Source organism: Fusarium coffeatum (genome assembly GCF_003316985.1).
Source record: "Fusarium coffeatum strain FIESC_28 chromosome Unknown BRIP53273_contig_77, whole genome shotgun sequence".
NCBI lineage: Eukaryota > Fungi > Ascomycota > Sordariomycetes > Hypocreales > Nectriaceae > Fusarium > Fusarium coffeatum.
Genome location: NW_022157873.1, coordinates 57,829 through 79,990, shown reverse-complemented (window position 1 = coordinate 79,990; position 22,162 = coordinate 57,829). Strand labels below are relative to the sequence as shown.

The following is a 22,162-nucleotide window of genomic DNA, read 5'->3' as shown; positions in this document are numbered from 1 at the left end:
TTGAAGGCTAGTGCTACGACCAGTACCGCTACCTCCACTAGATTGCGCAAGTGTCCAGTGAAACGCACCTCTCCAGACCCCGTCTTCCCGTCGACTACAGTGGCACAGTGGGTGTCCCTCACCAAAAAAAATAGGCCCTGCCTGACCCTGACGTGTGCCTCGTGCCGTTTGAACCAGTCACAACCAAGGAACCAAGGCAGTCACTTAGTGACCTCCCATCCCATCCATCCCGTCTCGTCTTAATCAAAGAAGCGAAGCCCCGTCCTAAGACTCGCCTCTCACCTTCAGCCTCGACTCTTGTCTTTTCATACAGTACCAACCATACCTATCCCCATCGTCGCCCGCCAGTCCTACCTTGTACCTCGATTCGCTTTAGTTGCGAAATCACCTCGATACGATTTTCAGCCCGAGCGTCCGTCTCTCCACGCTGTTGTCCAGAACACGTCCGATCCCAAACGCCCAGGTCATACCGCCACTACACTACCTCTATCATTCTTGATAGACTCTCTCCATATCTCTCCATCCCGAAACCACATCCTCGTTTATCAGTATGGCTTCCCGACAACCTCCCGCTGGCGCCCGCGGCACCAACACCCGATTTGCGCAGTTCAAGTTGGTTCTTCTAGGTATGTTACATCAGTCTTGTCAACCCCGTCCTTGTTTCATGACATGCTTGCTAACCTTTCGTCACAGGCGAGTCTGCCGTCGGAAAGGTATTTTGTAACGAGCGCCTTGAAATAGCGACCTACTAACTTTTTAATTCAGAGTTCAATAGTCTTGCGATTCGTCAAGGTAAGCAGTTGTTGAACCAACCTCATTATGCAAGACACGTAACTTATCAATGCCATTCAGGACCAATTCGATTCTTATCGCGAGTCTACTATCGGTGCTGCTTTCCTGACTCAAACCATTTCCCTCGATGAGAACACTACCGTCAAGTTCGAGATCTGGGATACCGCTGGCCAAGAACGCTACAAGTCGCTGGCTCCTATGTACTACCGAAACGCAAACTGCGCCGTCGTTGTATATGATATCACCCAATCGGTACGCCTATCAAGAAGAGCAGTTTTAAAGACACATATTAATATTTCCGCAGGCATCGCTAGACAAGGCAAAGGCTTGGGTCAAGGAACTTCAACGCCAAGCGAACGAGAACATCGTCATTGCTCTTGCAGGAAACAAGTTGGATTTGGTCACCGAGCAGCCCGACAAGCGAGCCATCCCCACTGCTGATGCTGAGGCTTACGCCCGTGAAGCTGGTCTTCTCTTCTTCGAAACTTCAGCCAAGACTGCCGAGAACGTTCAGACCCTTTTCACAGCCATCGCTAAGAAGCTGCCTCTGGACCAGGCCGGTCCCCGACATGCTCGTCCCGGTCAACGACCAGGAGTCAGCCTGGCTCCCGAGAACTCCAACACCAACGTCAGCGGTCCTTGCAGCTGCTAAGCTGACCCTGAGTTCGAAGCATTGAGATTAGACACAACCTTTCATTACGCCCACGCATGCATCACCAGAGCCTCAGCGTGAGTCTTTGCACGATACGCCGTCTTTAACGAACTCTGAGGTCACGAATGAGCTGGGGCGTGTCATATAATTTACTGGAGTCTTTGGTTTTGGAGGGATCAGTTCAGTCCACACTTTTTAATACCGAACTTGAATTTTGTTGCTTGGTAGCATTGGTGGCTTGTATGCTTGAAGTTGCTGGAGCTCGGCACTTGAGCATGCCAGAAGATATAGAGTGGCTCATGAGATGAACCGACAGGGGATATGTACGAGGCGCTCTGTAGCATTTCTTTTTCTTCGCAGCTTCTTAATAGATGACTGTCACTAGATGAATTACGCAACTATGCTATCATAATATCGAGGTGATACAGTACGTCGAAAGGGTTTCAATCACTCGTGCAAGATTAGGATTTGGTGTTAATAGTAAACATCCTGCCAACTCTGAGGTGGAGTGGAGTATGGGTGGGATATGATACGCTCAAAAACCGGAAAAGAGGTACCATGATTGACACCACTGTTTCCAATGAACGTATCGCTCACTTGGATACCATCACGATACTTGTCTGACTTCACTTGGAAGGTAGTGGTGAAGCATGTACCGAAACACTTTCATCTCTCAAGTTTAATGGAATCATGCCATGATTTGTTGCTGCTTTGTTGCATTGTAGTTGAGCATGTGATCAGGTAACCAATCGTTATCTTACTATAAAAGTTCTCAAAGAGTCAATCTCAGACCATCATGGTGAGAATTATTGTACGAGCCTTTCTGCCATTCCAAATATAGTTAGGTAGTATGGTCATTTAATGTTGTTTCATCATATTCAAGATTTTGATAGTTGATAAAGCAGTTGCGTCACCCGGTTCCTGCCGCTGTGCTAACATTTAGCTCCATGCGGAACCGGGAGCTGGCTTTTACCGAACTTTTACCCTGAGCGTTTTTGAAGCAGCTCTCAACTCCATCAAACCCGATATACAACTGCATCGCGAACTGCGCCCTGTTCGCCATTGCAATCCCTCAATGTTGCGAACTTCGCTTCAGTCTGTGAGGGCTTTTGGCGGCAGGCCCGTTGTGGCCGCTGCTGCCCGCCAATGGCCCATTGCGGCTACGCGGACTGCCTCTCTTGCTGGTCAGGTAAGCTTCCCTTGCCTTACAACGTCACACCTCGTGTTAGTATGTAGCAATCAGCTAACCGCGTTGACTTTTCTGTAGCGATTCTACGCTGTCGACAAGAAGCCCGAACTCGATGCTAAGCAACCCGTACTGCCACCTTCCCAGACTATCTCATCCGAGAGAATCCACGAGACCACTATCGACGATGTCGGCGAGACCAAGGCTGTTATCGGAGAGGTTCCCAGAACACCACCTCCTCCCCCGCCTCCTGCTCCCAAGAAGAAGGGTTTCTTCCGAAGACTGAAGAACTTTGTCTTCACCCTTCTCGTTCTTGGTGTTGTTGGTTTCGCTGGAGGTGTCTGGTACTCTCGTATTAGCGACAACTTCCACGACTTCTTCACTGAATACGTCCCATTCGCCGAGCAGGCTGTCCTCTACCTCGAGGAAATGGACTACAAGAAGCGATTCCCCAACGTTACCGGCCGATCTAAGTCCCAAGCCACCGAGGATGCCGTCAGAGTTCCTGCTCAGAGCGGCGCTTCATGGCGAGTTGCTGAGGCCGAGCGTCACTCAAGTGCTGGTCCCGTTGCCGCCGCCAAGAAGAAGGTTGAGGAAGTAGTCAAGCCCAAGCCCAAGGCTAAGGCCAAGGCTCCCGTTGTTGAAGCCAAGGAAGTTGCGAAGGAGGCCGCTCCCACCAAATCTGATACTGGTTTCAAGGCCCCTGAAGTTAACGAGCCCTCTAAGCTCCCTCCTCTGAAGCCAATTGACCTGCTATCACTTGAGGATGCCAAGGAGCCTGTTATTCAAGACCTTGTCCACATGGTCAACGACCTTATCCTGGTTATCAACGCCGATGGTGCTCATGGCAAGTATGGCACCTCCGTTGACAAGGCCAAGAGTGAGATCGCCAAGGTTGGAGGCAAGCTTAAGAGTATGAAGGGCGAGTTCGAGAAGAAGGCTGCCATGCAAGTCCGAGAGAAGATCGAGGAGTTCGACAAGGCCGCTAGTGACCTGATTGACCGCGTTGAGAACACCATGATCAGCCAGGAGGACCAATGGCAACGAGACTTTGAGCATGAAATGAAGACGGTCCGAGAGAACTACGAGGGCCGTGTCAAGACTCTCCTCGAGCGTGAACAGAAGGTCAACGAGGAGAAGCTCCAGAACCAGCTTGCTCAGCAGGCTTTGGCTCTCAAGAAGGAATTCACCAAGGATATCGAGAAGCAAGTTGAGGAGGAGCGCCAGAGCCGTCTGGGCAAGCTGAGCGCTCTGTCTTCTGCTGTTGGAGAGCTTGAGAAGCTCACTACCGGCTGGAACGAAGTTCTCGACACTAACCTCAAGACCCAGCAACTCCACGTTGCTGTCGAGGCTGTCCGAGCCAGCCTTGAGGATGACCACCACCCTCGTCCCTTTATCCGCGAGCTTGTCGCCCTCCGCGAGATCGCTTCTGACGATCCCGTTGTCAATGCTGCTATTGCCTCAGTCAACCCTGCCGCTTACCAACGCGGTATCTCTACTTCTTCCCAGCTGATTGACCGTTTCCGTCGTGTCGCCAACGAGGTCCGAAAGGCCTCTCTGCTACCCGATGAGGCCGGTGTTGCCAGCCACGCTTCCAGCTGGGTCCTCAGCCACGTCATGTTCAAGAAGCAAGGACTTGCTGACGGTAACGACGTGGAGAGCATTCTTACTCGAACCCAGACATACTTGGAAGAGGGTGATTTGGATTCTGCTGCACGAGAAATTAACGGTCTAGATGGATGGGCCAAGACCTTGAGCAAGGATTGGCTGGGTGAGGTTCGCAAGGTGTTGGAGGTTCAGCAGGCTCTTGACGTAAGTTCCATCACCCCTTCATCTGCATTTTTACTTTGCTAACATAATACCTAGGTGATTGCTACAGAAGCCCGTCTTCAGAGTCTCCGTGTGGATTAAATAAAAAAGGGATGTCTCATTTGTTGTGTATAATTGGATCCCGGTGTCGTCATGTCTAGAGAAAGGCTGGGCGGCCGTGTATTAGATAGCAATAGACGATGAGGGCGTGGTTACCATCTTTTGCTTGTTCATTATCGTCGACATCTTCATCAAGTTCCATGCTTGATTGCTTTCTGCTGACTGATACCGGACGACCCTGAACAAGGTGTCAGTTGCTGTTTGTCAGAGATACCTAGAAGCTGAATTTATTGAAATTTGGAACACAGATACTTATGTGATGAGCATGTTTTCCGATCTATGGATAGCTTCAAAATGTCTTCTCCAAATTCTGGCGGACTTGAGTGCGGAATATCTCAGGCAAAAAGTGAAGTATGTAATGGCTAGGTACATGACCTAACTATCTGAGCTCCATTGCTCCAATGACACAACCCATATCATTGAATTGAGCCTCGCTCAACCTCGCCTTGACCCTCCGGATTAATACTTTCCCAATGTACTCTCGATTGATAAGATGAATCAACGCTGCTCTTTTATTAAGAGTCATCTCACAACACATATAATGGCTACACGAAGGAGCGTCACCACCGCATCTCGCGACTATAATGAAGCTCTCAAGCTTCTGTCTACGCTCTACTCAAACCGCCAAATCACCAATTTATTCGACAAACCGACCGCTCAAAATGCCTCATCCGGGCCACCCAAAGATCTGAATGCGCTTGCTCTCCCAGAGATGCGCGAATGGCTTCGTCGCGCTGGATATGAGCCAAAAGATCTCGCCCGTCTTAAGCATATTCATGTAGCGGGTACAAAGGGCAAAGGCTCTGTGAGTGCATTTGCAACGGGCATGCTCAAGCAATATGAGACTGTCGGTACCTATACAAGCCCGCATCTCGTAAGCCCTCGCGAGCGTATCGCTATTCAAGGCGAGCAGGTCTCCCAAGCTCTTTTTGCAGAGGCTTTCTTTGAGCTATGGGAACGATTGTCCGACGCCGCTAAGAAGGACGGCCAGAGTATCACGGATGCCAATGGGCCCAATTCCAAGCCCTTCTTCTTCCGTTTCATGACACTTCTTGCTTGGCACATTTTCCTACGGGAAAAAGTCGACAGTGTTGTTCTCGAGTGCGGCATCGGAGGCGAATATGACGCTACGAATATTGTTCCCTCAGAGGCTGTTTCGACAGCTGTCATCACACAACTGGGCATAGACCATGTTGCGATGTTGGGCGACACGGTTGAGAAAATCTCATGGCACAAGGCAGGTATTCTCAAGCCGGGAGTACGTGGCTTTGTGCGCCGAATGGATGAGAAGCCCAGTGTGAGACAAATCCTTCAACAACGGGCGACGGAAAAGGGCGCCGAACTTACAGAACTCGACGATGCGAGCGTTGAGCGATGGGGAGGTGTAGTTGGAAAACTGCCCGGCGATTTCCAGAAATACAACCAAGCTCTTGCCGTCCTTGCTGTGCGTCACCATCTGGGCATGGATGTTGATCCGGCGGCTGCTTTGCTGGACCTCCCTGATAAGATGGTCACTGGTCTCAAAGAAGCAAGTCTCAGGGGACGATGTGAGATCATTCAGCAGGGCGATATCGGTTGGCATCTTGATGGTGCGCATACCAAAGATAGTATGCAGGAGGTCGCAAAATGGTTCGCTACCAGCATTGGCAAAGATGAATCTGCGATATTAGTATTTAACCAGCAGGAGAGAGATGCGACACAACTGTTGGCGACCCTTCTTGATACTATTCAAGAGGTTACAGGACGAGAGAACATTTTCAGCCATGCATTCTTTACAAGGAATGATCAGGAGAAAGCTTCCAGTGATGAAGCTAGAGACCTAACAGTTCAGACGCGAGTTGCAGAATCAATGAAACAGAGGGCAACTGGATGTCAGATCAAGACTTTTGATAATATTCAAGATACAGTCAATGAGGCAAGGAGAGTCGCAGCCCCGAATCAAAAGGTTTTGGCAACAGGGAGCATGTATCTTGCAGGGGGTATGTTGCGAGCCTTGGAGCCCGAAGGTCTATTATAAATATTTTCTTCCTATACACCCACGAAATGGAATTCATTTTGGCTTTCATCATGATTATAGAGCATCGGCTTTCTCCAATATTCCCAGAGCACCACCGACAAGGTGTAAACTGCCTGTAATGAGTGCCTGCACCGTCTCGCCCTCTGGTAGATCCTCTCCGATGTGTCTAGTGTATTCAATAGACTGCTCAATAGTTGGCATAACCTTGACGACAGCACTTGGGTCAAGTTCTGTCCATTTCTCAGCAAACTTATGCTGAACCGTCATCTTATCAATTTCGCTAGGATCGAACTGGTGGTTGACAAAGTCTCGCTTGTAACCGGAGTCAGCATATGTGACGTTTGTGCAAAAAATCACATGGTCGAAAGCAGGCTGTCCATCGCGTTTGGTAGCTTTGAAAACGGACTCTAGGAAGCCAGCGGCTTCAGAGCGGCCTTGTTGGTTGAAGATCATAACACGAGGACCGGTGCTGAGATCATGTTAGCTTAGTCTTTGTACGTCGTCGTAACAAGAGGCTTACCGTCCTGAAGTCTCATCTTGGAACCACTTGGAAGACATCTTAAGGCTGTCAGAGGTATGAGCTCCGTCAACATGCCATGTCACCTTATCCTCCTTCTTAACCTCGCATCTACCCCTCCACACAACCTTCTCAAGACCGTCCACAAATTCCTTTGGCAAAGGTTCGGAGCGCGGTGAGAGATCAATGCCAATCTTCTCCAGTGCCGTTTCAGCAAGGGTAATGGCTAGTGTGGCATTGCGCTTCTGGAAGATGGCGTCTGGTCGAATCTTGATGGCATTTAGTCGAGGGTCAACATCGAGGACTTTCAGATCCACGCTCTTCTCCTCGGCTCTTTTTCTGAGCACTTCATCCGCATCCGGTACTTGCTCGATGGTGAAAGCCGCGCTGCCTGTCTTCATGATACCTGCTTTATGCCATGCAATTTTGGCTACAGTATCGCCCAGGGCGAAGACATGATCAATACCTAGTGTGCTGATCCCTGAAGCTACTGGCTTCTCAACGACATTCGTAGCATCGAACTCCCCTCCAATACCCGTTTCATACACGGCAACGTCGATGCCCTCTTGGAGAAAGACATGCCAGCTCATCAGGGTTAGATAGCGAGCATAGATGGGTCGAGGAGGCATAAGCTTGTCCGCTTCATCCTTTGGTGCGGATTCCAAACGATCCCAGACTTCGAAGAAGTATTTTGCGAAGAGATCTTCTGAGATTGGGGCCGAGTTGATACGTATGCGCTCGCGGACAGCGATGAGGTGAGGGGATGTGAAGAGGCCGGTTTTGCGGGGCGTGCCTCTGGTGTGCTGGTACTGAGAGAGGATAGAGTCGACGAAGGCGCAAGTACTTCCTTTGCCTTTAGTTCCTGCTACATGTACTATGTTGAGCTTGTCCAAATCGGATGGCTGTGATTTTATGAGCATCATTCCCTGCTCTGATGGTCTCATCTTACAGTATATCCAATACGATGAAGATACGTCTTCATCTCCTGGATGGACACGGCATTTGGCTTTATTCCAGCCTTACGACGAGCTTCAATTATATCATAAGGCGTCTGAAGTGAGTTGAGCGCATCAATCGCGTCCTGATGTTGAGTTATAGATCAGTATATCTCCTCATCTCATGGAAGCAGTCATGACGTACATTGTAAGACCGGTTTGACGAAGCCATGGTGGATAAAGATGTTCGCTGTACTACTATAAAGCTGAAAGGTTGCCTAAAAGCTCTCCAAGAGACATAACGCATTGAAGTCAAAATGTCTTAACAATTATAATGAAAGTTGTCTTGGCCAGTGGTGACTCGCAGAAAACTCGGGTAATTCGCTCGTAGTCAACGAGGTGTAGGGTGAGGCCGTGAGAGTCCAATTGGCTCAGTTCTTGAAGAAGCTTAATGTTTCTCGATGATCAGGTAATTAATTTCAGTGAAGTAGAATTGTTGGTCCAATCGATTGACTTGATTAATTGAGAGTTTATCCTCTTACTGAGACAATCTTGCCGCATGCTTTCCTCGGTCTGCCTCCCGCTACTAGTGACGGCCTTTCGGGAGAGAACGCCGCTGATAAGAGCCATGATGAATGAAACGAGGGATGAAGTTTATGTTAAATACAAACGGAAAAGTTGCATTTTGGTCGTTGTCTTTGTCAAGACTCAAAAAGCCAACATAGACAAAGCACTTTTCTGCATCAATAATAAATGCCTGATCCAACATCGCTAACAACTCCCCTAATATGCATACTCTTCGGCTCATATCCGATTGCCCCGGACCGATCAGCCGATGTTATAATCCTCAATTTCACCCTCTCTCTCCGACACCCACATCTTCATACCGACTTGAAATGATTCATGAAAGTCGTTGTCAAATCTCTTTCCACTATCAGCCCAGGCGACTCTTGCCCGCCAGGTGAGCCATTTCTCTGCCATGACGCCCTCAGGCGCTCTGATAATGCCTGTGGCTAAGTCAACGACATGATGGTCATCATCTGGCCTCCTATAGCTGTGGGAGAAGAAGATTGTGGCGCCGCAGTCACCGCAGAACGATCGCACAACATTATCTGATGATTTACATGTCTTCGCTGTGCCGGTGAGAAGGTCATGTCCTATGCGAGGCTCGCAGACTGAGAGAGGAATGAATGTCCAGCCAACCACGTGTGTTCCGTTAACGAGCCGGCAGTCGTCACAAGCGTCAAAAGTAGCATACCACTTTGTATTGTCCCTATGAGAAACGAATGCGGAGTAGTATTTATCTTCCTTGACTGCCTGATTTGGTCGGGGGATGGTGAAGGATACACCCTTGCAGTGACACTCAACACGAAGACGCTCTTCACCATTTTCTCCAAATTCGGGTTGTGACCGAACAATCTTGGCCTCAGGACTGTCATCTTTGGGATTCCAGTCGATGAACTCATGTCCCCTCATGTGTGTCAAGGTCTTAGCGATACCCCCATCCTGGGTGGACTTGCTGAAGATGTGCTTGCGTATATCAAAGCAGTCTGCAGCATCTATAAAGATAGATGTAGAAACTGTCCAGAACTCGTTGTCAGGCGGTCCAGTTGAGGCGATATGATAGCCGCATGTCGAACAGAAAAGCCATGGCCAACCAGTTTTACCAATTGGATAGCTCGTCATGCTGTTTCGAGAGGACGGTTCCACGAATCTAGGCTCTACACCCTCTGGAAGTGTTGCGTGAAAGACGCATGGTGCTCCTGAGGCAAATCTGCAGAGACTGCAGTGGCAGAGATGAGTGAGGAGTGGAAGTTTGGAGACTGGTACGTCGATTGTGTAGTGGACAGAGCCACAGTAGCATTTCGCTTCGAGAGTTTTGGTGTTGGACTCTGCCATGGCCGTGATAAGACAGAAGCGTGTAAGTGGAGGTGCCAGATGATAAAGAGAATAGTTGATGGAGAAGAGATTATGGATTTAGGTAGTTACAGAACTCTTGGGCTTTATAAAGCGGTCTATAGCTGCGGGGAAATCGAGATAGGCAGGTAGCTGTTGTCATGAGTCGTTCCTGCGGTATAATTAATTGATATCACTTCTGCAAGCAGGTTTCAATGAGTTCCCTGGATGATAGCTCTTGCTGTACTTGTTCTTGATCGACCATGATCCTATCGTAACATGACTTCACACAAAATACATGGTAAGTTGTGAGATACTTGGCCGGCAGTGTGAAAACTTCATGTCACTCTCGTATTGTATCCTGGGAGATAGAGTAGCAGAAGGAAGGCTTTGTCTGTAATATGAAGGGCGTGCATGACGCTAAAGTTCAGATCGCCAGCCAGCTGGAGGCACCTAAAGATGGAAGGACCTGGACCTGTAGTGGGGCCTGAGTTGACAGCTCGTACTGTAGCTTGTTAGTCCCGTTAGCCGAAGTTAGTCCGGCCTTGTTCAAGAACAGCTCCTAACTTTTTTTTCCTTAGTGGAGAGCCCGAACCATTCATCATGACTTCAGCGCCTCACAAACTTTCTTCCTCTTCCTCTTTCTCATTTCTGTCTTGCAGCCTCGTAGCAGCTGCACCGGGTTAGTAAATATGTCGGACATTTCGGATATTGAAAAGCAACAAAAGCAGCTCGAGGATGACATCAGCAAGCTGCAGAGTGCCCTGAAGCACTGGCAGACTTGGGATGCCGAGTATGAGATGCTCAAGGAAGAGGTTCAGTCTACTTGCAAGAATGGCGACACTGAACTCAAGACAATCCACGCCGGGTTTGAGGGTGAGCTACTGAAGGATCGCGAACTTGATGAGATTTTCGGCGAGAGGACACACCGATCTAGCGAGCAGATCTTGAATATCCTTGAACGTCGCATCGATTATGTTACTACAAACATCGCAAATCTACAGAAGCAAATCAGCACTGCCGAGGATAAACTTACCGAGCTGCAACCAGATCTCACTGAAGATGACGGTCTACCGATGACAGAAATTATCGAGGAGCTTGACGAAGATGACAATGTCATTTCGTACAAGCTGAATCAGCCTGACAGCGCGTTGCCTGCGATCGAGAAGGCCCTTGAAAAGGCCGGTATCAAGGATTCTGAGAATGATGACTCTGCCTCACCCGCAGAGAGTTCTAAACAGAAAGAACCTGTATCTAAGCCCGAGCCCGTGTCTGCTCCAAAGCCTGCGCCCGCGCCCGTACCTGAAGCCTCGTCCTCAAAGCAGACTGTTTCTCAAGAGACAGATCTTCAGGCCACCAAGCTCGCACCTTCTGCCAGCAAAGGTGTCTCATTTGCTGGAGATACTAAAATGCAAGACGGCCCCACGCCCCAAGTCTCGCGTAATGCTAAGCGTGTTGAAGAGATCATGAACCATGCCAAAGAGCAGGAGAAGATCACTAACGACCAAGCGTACATCCCCGACGATGAGGATGAGGAGGACGCAGAGTTACGGCGACAGATGCTCGAATACTCTGGCGAAGTTGGCGCTGTTGTTGCTGAATTGCAACTCGAAGAGGGAGACAGCGACGACGATGAATACGATTATAGCGACGACGAAGGCTTCGAAGATGACGATGACCAGGAAGATAAGTATGGCCGATACACGGGCCGCGTCGTTACGGATGACTACCGTGAGAGGATGCTTGAGCTGGAAAAGAAGCTAGGCATCAAGTCGCGTTTCACTGAACGGCCAGAGGACAAAGACGCCGAGTCGAGTGCAGATGAAGAGGATGGCGGTAAAGAGGAGGGTATTGGACGTATTGTTATAAAGCCGACTGCTGCGACGACAACGCCATCACCGCCAGCCTCGGCCTCAGCGTTGAAACCTGCGCCCACCAAATCAAATATTAAGGAGAAGCAACCGGAAACGACCAACAGCAAGAAGGGCGTGCGCTTTGCTTCCAGTCTGGATATTGCACAGGAGAGCGAACCCACATCTCTCCCTGTACAAGAAGATTCCATTGTGGAAAAGGAACCTATAGTGGAACCGTTGAGTGACGTTATTGTCGAGCGTTCCACATCCCCCAAGGCTTCCGATACCACACCCGCCAAGTCCACACGCAAACCATCGCGGTTCAAGAAAACGAGAGACACTGTTCCTCCTGGACCTCTTGATGTGCCCGCCAAATTCATCGATCAAGATCGACCTACAGCACCTACTGGCCCTGACGGTACAACACTGGCTGACAAATTAGTCGAGCGTGAACCTACAAAAGCTGCTCAACCACCCAACGAATTCGATGACGAACTCATGTTGCAAGAAGTTGCGGATGAGCACCATAAACTGCGAAAGAAGTTCATTCAGCGAGAAGGTGGGTTCCTCAAAGAAGACGAATCTCCCATACAGCCTCTGGAGGAGCAGGATGGTGGACGAGAACGCGTCAGTCGCTTCAAGGCGGCCAAGCTTGCGAAATACTAAAAAGAAGATATACAAGAAAGAAAAAAAGGACAAAAAAGGCACTCAGGCCTAGAGTCGACATGACATGGCGATGGCTGAGTTATCAGGAGACAAGAGTCGAGAGAAATCGATTTATTGCTCGCCTCGAGTTGCCTGCTTGCCAATCTGCTGTGAAGGTGACTGATCGACTTGCTACGACCCGAATGCTTTGACCTTGCTAACCCAGGATAACTCGACTATTACTTTGAACTACATACCCTTAATAAAGATCTTGCGGGGTTATACGGAACGCTTTAATCTGACAATTGATGTGTTGCAGGCTGCATTTTGTGGCGTCTAATCTGCTTCTACATTACTAGCTGTTCCAATAGTAAACTTTGAAAAGGGCCCTCTGAAACCTCTATCTAAGCTTGTGGTTTTGGTTATTCGTTTCACCCTTTACATTCTCTCCATATTATTGAGTACATACTAGAATGATACTATTATTATCCCTTGACTTGTTTGGACGTTCCACTTTCCTCTTGCTGTGTCCTTTTTGTTGTTGGTTTCTATGGTTGACGTTATACAGTTCAGGCTTGCAGGGTTGTATAAGCCATAAAACCGAAAACGCGGGCGTCCCGGAAGTTCGGCACCTCGCCGTTCGGCAGTCAACGTGCCGGTCAATAACTCGGAACACTTGCTGACCAGCCCCAGCAACATTGACTGACCAATAGAAACCCAGCAAACCGCCATATTCGGCCTAGACTTGCCGTCTGCTCTACAACGTAGCATGCCTCGAAAGGCTGGACCCTGGCCTGAATCTTTTTCTCTTATCCTCTACGGGAGCAGCCGTGAACAATGGTCCAGACCGGGACGGCTACGCGGCATCTTGCGCGTACGTCACTCTGTGAGAAGGGGCTTTGTTCAAGTTGAGCTGGAGTTGAATTACGATCATGGGCATACGGTGAGACCAATCATGCTTGTATGTAGTCTGGAGATGACCAGTGATGCTCCAAGTAGAGGAGTGGCTGTGTCTTGGGTGTTGAGAGAGGCCTCTGGGGTTGTCTCGAGGTACTTAAGAGCGTCTTCTCTAGCCGTGGAAGTGATATCTTGCTACTACACACTACACAACTCTAACCAACAACTCTACTTTTAAAGCCTACCACTTACCTACCTGTTATTCATCTCTCTTCATCTCGATCTTCAAGATGCCCGCTGCCATGGAACCCACTCAGCAAGCCCCCATGACCTCTGATAACGGAGACATTGTTACACAGCAGCCTGTAAGTGTAGAGCTAGCCCGATACCTTATCCAACTAACACGGTATATAAAGACTGCTGAGCCCCAGCCTGACATGACCATGCGAGGTGGTGAAGAGGCTGGATGCGAGATCTGCTGCGGTCTCTGTGCCTGTGACGAGGGATGCTGCTAAGCTTGTTGACCAGCTTTGGATGTCTTATCTATGAAATAAGATATAGACGAAGTTGAACTGGGAAGGAGTTTTGGTAGCCTTGATATCCTGATTTAGTAACATTGGTTGGGATTGGATATTTGGTCTTGAAGCAATAAACTACACTTATCTGTCACTTTGACTTCTTTATATTGCAGTTGTCCTCCATTGCCACTTTTAACATTCGGACTGTAGAGATGTGTAGATACAGGCAGACTGCCACGAGATCTTGGTGTTTTGAACTCCGGTCAAACAATGGCATACTGTAGAAGTGGGCATTTCTACAACCCAGGCTTGTTCTATGTAGTGTGTTCCATTGACTATTCACGGACTCCTGTCAAACACGTTTGACCCCCACAGTTCGCCTGTTTGTCTCCGAACCCCTGAGCTTCAAGCGTCAACACCGTTAGATTCAGGCACATGCACGTTTTTGAAACGGCTCCATTGGCTTTGTCAATGAGAGATCCATAGCGTCTGTATATGTAGATATATGGGATCTATATACACGAACCCCTGATCCAAGACCACCAAGGGAGTTTGAATGTCATCAATAGACAGGACCCTATAAACCCAGGATATAAGAACATGGGGATTCTACCTAGATAAGATCAATCCATCTGATAACTCTAGAATACTGAGTTTGATCATCATGTTGACCCCATAACCAGTTATACTTGTCCAGCGAACCAATCAGTCTTTCCTAGCTTAGTATAGTATTGAGATGTATGTAACATCTAGCATTTCGAGTTGAAAGTTGACCCTTGCTCATCTCAATTGGTGTCTCCCACAGCCATTAGTAGTTGGATAGTAAGAAGAACTGGATCTATACTAACAGACATAGCAACTAACAGTAATCTTATCTTTTCTTTATATATTCCAGTCTTGTTCTTAACTGCTATTATACTAATTCTAGAAGAAATCACATGCTGTACTAATGTCGTCAAGAAGTTTCCGCATTTTTACGGAGAGTCAGTCGTATTGCATGATTAGCGGGCTAACTCAAGGCGTACCGCGGGGCATCTTGGAGGCCGTGCAAATGTTATTCAAGCAACAATATTTCGAGTTGTTGAAAAGGGATTCAAAACGGAACAATAAGAAATGATACCTGTTCTATCTCCTGGATGAGAATTATTGGTATGTCGATACAAGTCGCTGCTAGGATCATCAAGTGTTGTCTCACTGACTAGTTCCATGGCCTGGAAATTGGTCTGAGCTGAGTACCGAATTTCCATGAAACAGCATGAGAATTAGATCTAACGTTACATAGGTATTTAAAGAAGCGATTAATTGAGGAACAGTTCAACTATTTTACTGTGCATTATCTAAATAACTTCTTCTTTTCTGTGTCTCTTCAAGTTCGTCCCAGAGATCGTCAGCAAGCCCCTCCTCCGCAACAGAGCGGCTGAGCTGCAGCCTGCATATAAGCGTTTCTTGATAGGTACTCATTGTTTCTATTTGAACGGGCTGCAGACGATGTCACCCCGTGCGACCTGAGGCACCATCCAAGGCAAACATCATGATAATAAGGACCAAGGACTTGTAGGTTGAAACTGCCTACTGCTGCCTGGGTAGAGCTGCTTGCCTGATTGGGTGGCTCTTGCATGGCTGTCATGATAGGGCAGTTTTGAGTGACACAACTTGGACTCGAGTCTATAAAGAAGGAGCTACCTTCTTTACCTCGATTCTCTTGATATTTCCAATCTCATCTCTTTTGTTTTATCAATTATCTACTATCTACTTCAATCTTTTCACACTCAAGTCTTTAACCTCTCCCCAACCTCATACACTTCATCATGGCCGCTTCTCAACCATATGAAGCCGAAGTTAGCGGTGGTGAAGATAACATCTCCATCGTCAGCTTCGATGATCTGCCTTCCAGGACTAGATCTGATTCCAGATCTGTTCCTTTGCCCCAAATGGGCGGCTACCCGTATCCTCCTCCTCCGCCCAGGGTATGGGATGATCCTGATAGCCTCTACCCAAAGAGAGTAACCCTCGAGATCAACGGCAAGGTCCCAGATGTCCTTCATGTCGTCGAGTATCTTGATACGAGGGACCAGGTCATAAAACGTCGACAAAGCACTCGGCCCTTCAAGACCATTCCCCCATTCTCTCGCAACCGTGAAGAAGGTGATGCCGATGGCGAGAAACTTAATGAGAAGCCTGTGATAGAAATCGTCACAGAGGTCTTTCCCGTGAGAAGCACCAGACCCTACAATCGTCACCCTCATCCCCCACGCAACCAAGAAGACAGACCTATCACCGACGTGTTCGAGGGATCTGGCCTCCGATATGATGATGGTCCTATGGATGGAGATCGAGAAGTCGACTCCTATGTTCCTCGCATCTCTCGCCCCTTCATGAACATCCACTCAGCTCATCTCATCAATGCTCTCAAGGCTGTCGTGACCTATTACCCCAAGTTTAATCTTGAAGGCAAGACAGTCGAGGTTGATGCACCTTATCAGGTTCTGTATCATCATAGGCAAGAGTTGGCTCATTACAAGGATCATCAGCCGGCAGCCCATACCTCTGAGTATGCTGCCACCACTGCTAATCATATCGACCTCCTACTTGAGTTCCTTGAGGACAACCTTGGCGAAGAGATTCGTCGTGAGGAAGAACGCCATAAACTCGAGGTTCCTAGGGCCACTTTCGACCTCTTTTGGCTTCTCCTCAAGCCCGGCCAAGTCTTCTACGCCAAACGTCATGATATCTGGGCTCCATACGTCGTCAGCAGTGTTAGAAATGGCCAGAATGTGAACACTAGTTCACGAGATGCATACAAGGTCAACTGCTGGATGCTCGAGTCCAACGGTACAAAAGTCAATCGGTACATGTATAGTTTCGATCTCTCTCCATGGATTGGTGAGCAGGAAATTGGCGGGCTTTCCGTCATTCCTATGGCCTTTTGGCCCGAGGATCTGGAAGCCCAAGGTGGAGTGACAATGAAGGAGAAGAACATAGCACTTGGAAAGCTGTATTGGGAATTACTGAAGCGCCCTACATACATGGACTATGAGGGTCTTCTTGTAAACTCTGGTACGACTCATCGACAGTCCCGGGGTCCAACTGGATTCATGAGCGGCCGTGTCATCTGCGACGCTCCTGGATTCGACAGTTTCTATTTTGATGGAACAGATGATATCCGCCGCGGCCGATACAGGGGCCCCCCAAGACAGAACTCTGCGGTCTATCCGTCTAAGGACTATCTGCCTCGAAACCTCCCACGTTGTGGTTGCGACGTCTGTATGGATGATCGCTCAAACCAAGACTCGGATGGACCCTACAGAGGCTTTGAGGATCTTGACCCAACTAAAGATTCTCCGCCAGAAAGCGATTTGTTCTACCTCGTCTGTAGCAAGACTATGCCGGGATTCATTCTTGGCGATCGGCGCTGGGGTCACTTGAGCATCGCTAATTTGAAGCCTGTCAAAACAGACAAAGAAGCTTTCAAGTATCTTGTTCTTGACGATGAAGTCAAGATGACTGTGAAGGCTCTTATTGGCAAGTTTGCAACTGACATGGGTGAAGGAAGAGTGTCACCCTGGGGTAACGACTTTGTTAAGAATAAGGGTGAGGGCAGAATCTTCCTCCTTCACGGTGCTCCGGGTGTCGGAAAGACATGCACTGCTGAGTGCATCGCCGAGCTGACCAACCGACCTCTCATTTCCCTCACTAGCGGTGATCTGAGTGTCGACTCTTATCACGTTGAGAGCAACCTTAGCTATTTCCTTGAATTGGGTCAACGCTATGGTGCCCTTGTGCTTCTTGACGAAGCCGACATCTATCTCGAACGTCGTCGTTCTTCAGACATCAAGAGAAATGGCCTGGTTTCGGTATTCCTCCGAGCCCTCGAGTACTATCGTGGTGTCCTGTTCCTTACCACCAACCGTGTTCAATCATTTGATAGTGCCTTCCTGAGCCGCATTCATGTCGCCTTGCACTACAAGAGTCTTGGACATGAGGACCGGGAGCGCATTTGGAGCCATAACTTCGATCGCCTGAGCCGAGATTCTAATGGTTTGATCCATGTTTCCAGTGCTGCTCGCGACTTTGTCTGGGAGAGCCAAGAGGTTCGCAGCCTCAAGTGGAACGGTCGAGAGATTCGCAATGCAATGCAAACCGCGCTTGCTCTGGCTGAGAACGAAGCTGAAGAAGAGTCTTCCGAGAACATCACGATCTGCGTGAAGCACCTTCGGGCCGTGGTGAAGATGAGTCGTGGCTTCCGTGACTACATCAAGAATGCGGTCCCTATTGAGGGTTTTGAGGACACCGTCGTTGAATCTGACGAGGATAGCGAGTGATTTCTTTATTTACTGCCATCGTTCTCTTCTTTCGGGTGTGAGTTAGAATGCGTACGTACTTTGTCACGATTTACCAAGCAGGGAGGGTTGTTTACTTTGACGAATCGTGACCACAGATTGTATACAGCTGAATAACATTTTTATCTTCGCACACCATGCATCTTGAGTGACTGGTTGGTCGAGCGGGTGATGGAGTGGCAGAGAATGGCGATCGAGCAATAGCGAATGGTCATAACAATGCTTCTTAACATGATCGCGGCAATATTCGGCAATAAGTGCTCACAGGTTTAATGATGGATATCTCATATTGCTGTATTGCCGATAATATAGATAGAGAAGTTCGATGAGAGATTTACATTGAGTGCATGAATACTCTATAGGTAGACACAAGCAGTGAAAGGTCAGTGACAGTTCAGAATGGAAACAGGGGAGGGACATAGGCATAACCACAACGTAGGGTATCGAATGAATTGACCGTTATAAGCATAAGGGACGAAATATTTTAGTTATCTTATGCTCTTAGAGAAGCATTTAGGCTACTTTATTTTGATAGCCTAAGTCTTAGAGTGCCTTGGTAAATGCATTGTATTTGAGAACTTCACAAGCTTGCCATACAGCACTAGAGGTCTGCCGAATATGCCCTTTCCCGTCACTCAGTATTCCCTTCAGAAATCGATCATCAAATTAACAACTCGACATGTGAGTCTTCACCTTCTGGGAGAAGTCAAGCACCTTGGCGGCGAATTCAGCATCAGAGCCCTCAATCAAGCTGCGGTTGACGTGTTCCTTGACCAGAGCAGCAAAGTGTCGACGATCCTCTATTTCCTTGGCGATGAAGGCCCGTTGTTCCGGTGGTGGGCTGCCCAGAAGAGACATAATGTTCTCTTGGTCCCAGGTTTCATTTTGCGTGTAAGAGCCAAGAGTGTCGATAATAGTGCAATGCTTTTCGGTGATATATTTCTCGAACGGAAATAGGACGCCTCTGAAACCAAACTGACATCCTGTGATATCAACCACCCATTTTTCGTTTGCACCAAGAGTCGCCACGACGATCATGTGCTCTCCTGGATCCATAAAGGTGTAAAAGCCCTTTGGATCAGCAGGGTCCAGGATAGCTGGGTAGGGTGGGTTCGTGACTTTGACTCTAAAAGTCTCCAGATTGCATGCAATGCCTAGGTATAGAACAACCATTAGCAAGTTACTTGAGAACGAAGGGTCGGGGTCTACGTTACCTTGCAGTAGGGTTCGTGTCATGGGCCCAAGAACACACAGTGTCTTGAGGCCCATGCGTTTCAACAGAGCCGCTTCCTTGTGGTCATCATTGCTAGTGAGATGATCTGGAAACTTGATAGGCTTTAGGGGGCTGCAGCGCTTGCGACTCAGCTTGAGTATCAAAGATTTCTCACGAGGCTCGATCTTGGTCAGGTTCCAGTTGTACTGAGCCTCTCGATGGGAAATCATCGTTGACTTGAGAAGCGTGACTGCTCGGAGCAGAGACTTGCGTTGCTTCATTTTGCGGCAAGCTGTTTTGTGGCGAGGCCAGTCGGCTTTCTGGCATTCACGGCTACAGTAGGAGGCAGCGAGCTCTTCTCCATCGTGGTAGATAGGAGCGCCTTTGCATCCAGCGCATCGCAAAGGTGCGTCCTGGCCGCAGTTGTTGCAGCTCACCATGACGAGGACCCGGATATCTGTGAATAGGGGTGGATGTGGAGGAATGAAGATGATGGGGTTGTGTAAAAGAAAATAAAGGGTGGAGGCAACTGAGAGAAGTGTTGCTTTAAGTGCGAGAAGTTTCTACAGGCAGGCACCGGCAGTGCAGTGCAGCATCAGTGTAGTTCAAAGGGGGAAGGAAGATTGGGGGGGAACGGAAGCTTGCACCTGCCGCGGAAAGGCGCATCTAGGCAAACATGTCCAGAATACAGTGACTGAACAGTTGTTGGCCCAAATTCCATTCATTGCTATCCATGATGTTAGATTCCTCTATAGACTTGACAAGGAGACTCGTATAGCCTCGATGGTCGTATCAAAAACGCCATCTTGCATGCCCAAACTCCTTAATAATTCACCTACCCGAACCAGTTAAGCAAATACAGCAAACTAGATATCTTGAAAGAGCCTTTCTCTTTGTTCCTCCATTAACTGCCCCCGTTTCTTGCATTCGACGTCACGTTGCTGGCATGAGCGAGCAGAAACTTACAGCAAGTCAACGTCAGCTTGCACGCCTTGGTCCAACCATCATCTTGGGCGATGCCTAGTTTGATACTCACATCCCCTATCTTGTCACCGTCAATCTTATACGGCAAACTAAGCGGCGTGCCGGTGGCTTCCGTTTGCCGATGCACAAACGCGCCTAGCTGCCTCACAAGCTCCAGGAAGCCCACCATTGCATTGTCGAAACGCCGGTGCATAAAGGTAAGTCCGAGAGGCATGTCTCCGGAGCTGTACAACTCGAGCACATGCTTCTTTGGGGGTGCAGTGACCGCACGACTGCCTAGTCGGCTGGATGAAGGACTCTGTATATCGTATCGGATGATCCTGGACGTACTGCCCATAGGCTGCGGGTCATAGCCATCGAATCTGTATGCCAGTTTGTCTGCAACTGTCACCAGTAACAGCAGTGCATGTCCCCAAGCCGCGTTGATTTCAGGCCAGTCCACAGGTTTGTTCGATAGGCGTCCGAGCCGAAGGCCATTAATCGTTGCAAAACTGCCATCATGGCTAATGCAGAAGGTATCGTTGTACACATTAGACCGCTGTAGCTTCTCCAGAAGCTGCGAGTCGTTACTATACTTAGCGTTGATGCTGTCCCTTTCGGCCTGGAAATCGGCCATCCTGGTAGCAAACTCGTTGCGTTCTCTCCAGAATTTCTCCTCCTCTTTATCCAGCTGTCGTGATTCCTCCTCAAGAGCCACAAGCTCCTCGTCCAATGAAGTCTTTTCCGACTCCAATTTCTTTAGTTCCTCCATGGCCGCAGCCCTGTCCTGTTCGGCCTTTCGCAGCGCTTCCTCCTGTGCCTTCATGTCTTCCTCGCTTGGTTTGTTCGCTTTGACTTCTTTCAGGTGCTTGGCATATGAGTCCCTTTCGCGCGAAGCAGTCTCAAGCTTCTTTTGTAGACCCTCAACAAGCATCTCTGTGCATTCGACGCATATTGGATGATCGATATCAGACCGCGCGGATAGCACAGCAAAGAGGCGGTTGATTCTATCCATTTCACTTCCCATAGGCGCATCGGGGTTATCCGCATTGCTTTTGCTAGAGCTAGCACGGCGCAGTACTGCTGGTGTCGTAGGAGGTTCTGATGGTGGGTTTGGCCGGACCATTTGTGAATCGGATAATAGTACAAAAGACATGGACGAGTCGCGAGGATGTCCTCCATGATTGCGTTTGAACGTCGGGGGTCCTGCATTCCGTGATACCCTGTCATATAGTGACTTTCGCGATTGATCGTGTGGCTGCGCAAGCGTCGGGTTCGGGACAGACGATTTCTTAAGGGTCTGCGGGGATGTCGAAGCTGAAGCTTGGGTTAGAAAGAGCGCACGAGACTTGGTCTGGATAACGTACCAACGAGAACATCAAAGGCGGCTGGGTTAAGATCCTCGAGGGAACCGTCCAGCCGAAGGGGCTGGCGGCATTTTTGGCAGTTCATATTCCGTCTAACAGAATCGCATGGTCTGAGTGTTGATATGAGCTAGGAGTGCTCTTGATAGCGATCTGGGAAGTGAAGGTGTTGGGTATGATGAAGCTGGTAGGAAAGTGAGACAGGGTTGGATTAAGGTCGATCTTAGCGGTGACGTTGTGCTATTGGCAGCTACAGGCTGCTTTGTGCATGTGATCAACCTCAAGAGATCATTGTCGCAACAGCTGATAAGGAATTGTAATTTAGGTGAATACTGCGCCTGGTTAAATATCATAGATCACTTCTTCTGATTAAACTTTTCATATAAAACCTGTATCAAATCGTGCAAAGTCGTCAATGCCAGTGCTGAGGACGTTATGTTATTAA

At 48.7% G+C, this 22,162-nt stretch overlaps 9 protein-coding genes across 9 annotated transcripts; 6 read left to right on the top strand and 3 right to left on the bottom strand.

Moving 5' to 3' along the window:
- Positions 1–550: 550 nt before the first annotated feature.
- On the top strand, positions 551–1,444 carry FIESC28_03641 (uncharacterized protein; the record flags this gene model as incomplete). The annotated part of the gene is made up of 5 exons (XM_031157790.1): positions 551–626; positions 694–713; positions 766–792; positions 853–1,044; positions 1,097–1,444. The coding sequence occupies 5 exons, from the start codon at positions 551–553 to the stop codon at positions 1,442–1,444; spliced, it is 663 nt and encodes a 220-aa protein (XP_031018050.1).
- Positions 1,445–2,240: 796 nt separating this feature from the next.
- Positions 2,241–4,541, top strand: FIESC28_03640 (uncharacterized protein; the record flags this gene model as incomplete). Its single annotated transcript, XM_031157789.1, has 4 exons — positions 2,241–2,243; positions 2,388–2,633; positions 2,712–4,442; positions 4,497–4,541. The coding sequence occupies 4 exons, from the start codon at positions 2,241–2,243 to the stop codon at positions 4,539–4,541; spliced, it is 2,025 nt and encodes a 674-aa protein (XP_031018049.1).
- A 559-nt stretch (positions 4,542–5,100) lies between these two features.
- On the top strand, positions 5,101–6,576 carry FIESC28_03639 (uncharacterized protein; the record flags this gene model as incomplete). The annotated part of the gene is made up of 1 exon (XM_031157788.1): positions 5,101–6,576. One exon carries the CDS (start codon positions 5,101–5,103, stop codon positions 6,574–6,576), a length of 1,476 nt encoding a protein of 491 aa, XP_031018048.1.
- A 54-nt stretch (positions 6,577–6,630) lies between these two features.
- FIESC28_03638 (uncharacterized protein) lies at positions 6,631–8,260 on the bottom strand (the record flags this gene model as incomplete). Its single annotated transcript, XM_031157787.1, has 4 exons — positions 6,631–7,045; positions 7,097–7,995; positions 8,043–8,174; positions 8,234–8,260. The coding sequence occupies 4 exons, from the start codon at positions 8,258–8,260 to the stop codon at positions 6,631–6,633; spliced, it is 1,473 nt and encodes a 490-aa protein (XP_031018047.1).
- A 596-nt stretch (positions 8,261–8,856) lies between these two features.
- On the bottom strand, positions 8,857–9,927 carry FIESC28_03637 (uncharacterized protein; the record flags this gene model as incomplete). Its single annotated transcript, XM_031157786.1, has 1 exon — positions 8,857–9,927. One exon carries the CDS (start codon positions 9,925–9,927, stop codon positions 8,857–8,859), a length of 1,071 nt encoding a protein of 356 aa, XP_031018046.1.
- A 689-nt stretch (positions 9,928–10,616) lies between these two features.
- On the top strand, positions 10,617–12,443 carry FIESC28_03636 (uncharacterized protein; the record flags this gene model as incomplete). The annotated part of the gene is made up of 1 exon (XM_031157785.1): positions 10,617–12,443. The coding sequence occupies one exon, from the start codon at positions 10,617–10,619 to the stop codon at positions 12,441–12,443; it is 1,827 nt and encodes a 608-aa protein (XP_031018045.1).
- Positions 12,444–13,609: 1,166 nt separating this feature from the next.
- FIESC28_03635 (uncharacterized protein) lies at positions 13,610–13,834 on the top strand (the record flags this gene model as incomplete). Its single annotated transcript, XM_031157784.1, has 2 exons — positions 13,610–13,684; positions 13,736–13,834. The coding sequence occupies 2 exons, from the start codon at positions 13,610–13,612 to the stop codon at positions 13,832–13,834; spliced, it is 174 nt and encodes a 57-aa protein (XP_031018044.1).
- Positions 13,835–15,645: 1,811 nt separating this feature from the next.
- FIESC28_03634 (uncharacterized protein) lies at positions 15,646–18,159 on the top strand (the record flags this gene model as incomplete). The annotated part of the gene is made up of 1 exon (XM_031157783.1): positions 15,646–18,159. The coding sequence occupies one exon, from the start codon at positions 15,646–15,648 to the stop codon at positions 18,157–18,159; it is 2,514 nt and encodes an 837-aa protein (XP_031018043.1).
- A 684-nt stretch (positions 18,160–18,843) lies between these two features.
- Positions 18,844–21,805, bottom strand: FIESC28_03633 (uncharacterized protein; the record flags this gene model as incomplete). Its single annotated transcript, XM_031157782.1, has 3 exons — positions 18,844–19,919; positions 20,357–21,670; positions 21,721–21,805. 3 exons carry the CDS (start codon positions 21,803–21,805, stop codon positions 18,844–18,846), a joined length of 2,475 nt encoding a protein of 824 aa, XP_031018042.1.
- Between the last annotated feature and the right edge of the window lie 357 nt (positions 21,806–22,162).